Source organism: Talpa occidentalis, unplaced genomic scaffold, assembly GCF_014898055.3.
Source record: "Talpa occidentalis isolate TD23 unplaced genomic scaffold, MPIMG_talOcc4v2.1, whole genome shotgun sequence".
Taxonomy (NCBI): Eukaryota; Metazoa; Chordata; class Mammalia; order Eulipotyphla; family Talpidae; genus Talpa; species Talpa occidentalis.
In genome coordinates, this window is record NW_026555331.1 from 13,876,643 (window position 1) to 13,880,357 (window position 3,715).

Consider the following 3,715-nt stretch of genomic DNA (forward strand, 5'->3'; position numbering starts at 1 on the left):
TCCAAGAATTTAGAAAATTATGAGATGGGATGGAGTCCGGATCAACCAACCAATAGGCTCAGAGCCCAGGTTAGCCCTTCACCCTCCAAATGCTATGAACTTAGCTCAGGGTCCCCCTAAATGAAGAACGGGCAGTACCACGTGGGGGACACGGTCACAGTCCTTGGCGATTCACCAATAATAAGGTCTTGGTGAACAGCAGAGAGAACGAGAGGCCAATGGGAGAAGCCCTGGTCCCTCACCTTTGCCAGTGGGGAGGAAATCAACTCTGAGAATGGGGACAGGCAGGAGCAGTGGGGAGGGTGGAGAAGCCGGGGTGAACTCGTGGGGCTCCTCTCCTTACATGGAGGCACCTGGTGATAGTGCCGAGCCCCTGAGGGACTGGAGGGGCTGCATTAAGCCCCGTGGCTGCTGCGATTCCAGACCCCAGCCTCGGAGGGGACCTGAAGAGAAGGAGACTGGTGGAGGGGCCAGCAGTTCTCAGGGCCCCTGAGCCCATCCAGGTGAGGAGGGATGAGGCAACAGTTCACCTGAGGAGCAGGTGGGGTTAGGGAGAGGGAGGCGTCCAGGTGGACTTCCTGGTGGCAGCTCAGGAGGGAGGAGAATTAGAAAAGAGACAAGGAGCCTGGGGGTCACACAAAAGAGGCAAATAGGGACTCCAGAGAGCTGGCGGGATCGGGACCCTGTTCTTTAAGGTGACATTAGTGATTGTGTAAGTGCTCAATGATACACACACATACACATACACACGACACATACACACACGTCTCCACTTCTGTGTTGATGCACGTACATGCAGAGATACATTCATAGCAGGAGTGTATCTGTATCTTTATATATGTTTACATATATTCATAGACATGAACATATGTACACAATACCCGTGTGCATATACACTCATAACATACACTCATCTCATTCCTTTATATGTATTTTTTTTTAAGATTTATTTATTTATACAAGCACTGGGTACAGTCAGAAGCGCGGGAGGGTGAGAGAATTCACCAGAGCCAGAGTGGAGAGTAGAACAGGCAGACTGACGAAACACACTGCTGAGGGGAGCAGCGGGCAGCAGGAGAGGTCTGTTGTGCCATATGGGACCCTCGCCTACCAGCCAGGGATCAAACTTGTGCTGCAGAGGCTGTGGGCAGCTTCCCAACCCAGCGCTCAACTGCTGTGCCACCGGGGAGGCCCAGTATATTTACTTTTTAATACAACTTAAGGGGTAGGTTTTTATTCAAAACAATTTCTGGATTACAAAATATTTCAAGAATAAAAGAGAATTCTAGTCTATCTTACCGCCATAGTCCTGTATCATCAACACATTCCACATTTCCTGGTCACAGATCTCTTCCTACCTGAATCAATAGACGTGATTTTTTTAAATATTTATTTATTTATTTGTTCAAAGAAAATGGGATGTAGAACAGGAGTATGAAGGGGTGAGAAGATTCACCAGAGACAGATTGGGGAGCAGAACAGGCAGATCTACTGAAATGCACTGCTGAGGGGAGACAGGAGAGGTCTGCCACACCATGTGGGTTGCCTCCCTCGCCAGGCATCAAACTCATGCCACAGAGGTGATGGCGCTGAGACTTAACCCCTAGGCTACCAGGGAGACCCCTACACCTGATTTTTTGATGCATTTCAAAGTTATAGATACCAACACAATTCACTGGAACCACTTCACAATTCATAGTCACTAAAACTCAACATCAGTTTACACTGTTTCAAAGTAAAATTTACTTGCAATGAAATGCTCCATTCCTCAGGACACTATGGTGAGTTTTGACCAATAATGAATTCTGAGCAAGACAGATTTTCCATCACCCCAAAATGTTCCCTCAAGTCCCTGTTGGTCCCACCGTGAAAGGCAAAGAAGTGGGACCATAAGCCCCTGAGCCCACAAGGACAACACAGCCCAGATGGGTGGGGCTGACCTCCAGGGGTGCTCAGGCCTCTGTCAGCCGTTGCAGCAGACACAGGGATGCATACAGAGCAGACATGGGTTCCTTGGCTTCCAGATCCCAGGTGGACCTGGGGTTTTTCAGCTCCATCCTCAGCCCACACTCCTGCAGCAGCCCATAGGTGATGGCCACACCCTCATCCTGCAGGGGGGTGAGGAGCTGGGGGTCCAGGGTGAAGGGAATGCACTGGGGGTAATTGAAGTTGGGCTCCAGGATGCTCCGTACCTAGAAGTAATGGCGTAAGAGTCCACGGGTCAGCCTTTGAGCAGAGAAGAGGAAAACTTCTGTCCCAACAGTGAGGACTGACACAGGGTGATGGAGGAAAGAAAGTTCTGGTTATGGGGACAGGACTCCATCCTGGACCCTTCTTGTGCTCAATGTGATCTTGCACACATGTTACCAGAAATTACTGATCATGGGTTCCTGGGTTGCTAACTGGTGAGACTAATATACTAACACAACAAAGGTATTAGCAATTGTAGGTGCGTGTGTACATGTGTGCAGTGTGTAAATGTGTATGTGTAACTCTACACACTCCTGTGGACTCATACATACATCACGCAGCAAGAAAGAGCAATTTCAATGGGAACTATGTAAGTCAGGCGGGGGTATTCCTCAGAGCCCTGAGCTCCTAAACCTCTATTCCTGTTTGACTGTTTTAGAACTCTGAGGGTCTCTGCAGTGGTTACCATGGAAACTGAGACCTGCCCACCCACTCTGACTGCTCTCCAGAAGGACATGAGCAGGATTTCCCAGGGGCCACACTGGGATGGGGTCTCCCCTCCCAGCAGAAACTGCATCATCTCTCTTTCCTAGAGTCACTCTACTCTCCTTCTCCCGCCTCCCCCCCTCCGCCTCGATGCTGGCACCAGGGATTTCTCACCAGGTCCCGCTGATGGGGCAGGATCCTCTTCTCCATGGACTGGGTCAGCAGAGCATGTTGGGTGTCACTCAGCACTGGGGACAGAGGGTGTTTGGGAAAAGAGTGAGGAGTCAAATACCCCCCAACCGGGTGAAAAAGAAACCCCATAAGGGGGGCTCCCCTGGTGGCCTAGGAGTTAAGTCTCAGGGTTATCACCACCATGGCACAAGTTTGGTCCCCAGCCAGGGAGCTGACTCACATGGCGCAGCAGACCTCTCCTCTCTCGCCTGCTGCTCCCCTCAGCAGTGTATTTCAGTAGATCCCCCTGTTCTGCTCCCCACTCTGTCTCTTGTGATTCTTCTAATCCCCCCTCCCCATACCTCTGGCCTGCACCCAAGTTCCTGTATGCATAAATACATAAAATATTTTAAAAATATATTTAAAGAAAAAAAAAACCCAGAAGCAAAACTCCAGGCAGAAGTATAAAACCTACTAAGTTTTTATTAGTGCAAGTCCCTGTCCTCTGAGTCTTCCTTCTGATTTGGGGATGGTCTCCAAGGTGCTACAGCACATAGTCCAGAGGGTGGGATTCTGAGGCTGGAGGCTGGAACCCCCACCCCAATGAGAAGGGGATGAACTTGGGCTGGTCTGTCTAGGTCAAGTTTCATGTTACATGACTAGTTTACCTCATGGGCCCCTCTGAGTGAGGACCACTGTGAGAATAAAAACCATATTCATCAAAGCACTTTGGAGAGGGGGCAGCTAACAAAGTCCTTTATGGGGTTCTGGGGACCACCTGAGGCTCTCCGACAGCCCCTTAAATCGCTCTCACCCATTATGGCTTCAAGCAGGTAAAGGATGAGGTACACTGCGTCAACATGTGCAT

At 49.9% G+C, this 3,715-nt stretch overlaps 1 protein-coding gene across 1 annotated transcript; it reads right to left on the reverse strand.

The window, feature by feature from the left end:
- Positions 1 to 1,952: 1,952 nt before the first annotated feature.
- LOC119249345 (gasdermin-C-like) lies at positions 1,953 to 3,715 on the reverse strand. The gene is made up of 3 exons (XM_037516622.1): positions 3,662 to 3,715; positions 2,851 to 2,924; positions 1,953 to 2,192 (listed from the first exon to the last, which is right to left on the reverse strand). The coding sequence occupies exons 1-3, from the start codon at positions 3,663 to 3,665 to the stop codon at positions 1,953 to 1,955; spliced, it is 318 nt and encodes a 105-aa protein (XP_037372519.1). The 5' UTR covers positions 3,666 to 3,715.

What these genes read in the sequence shown, in the direction of transcription:
- LOC119249345 (XM_037516622.1), bottom strand. An exon ending in TGCCCCATCAGCGGGACCTG is followed by an intron (nt 2,193 to 2,850) that starts GTGAGAAATCCC and finishes CATTACTTCTAG; the next exon opens with GTACGGAGCATCCTGGAGCC.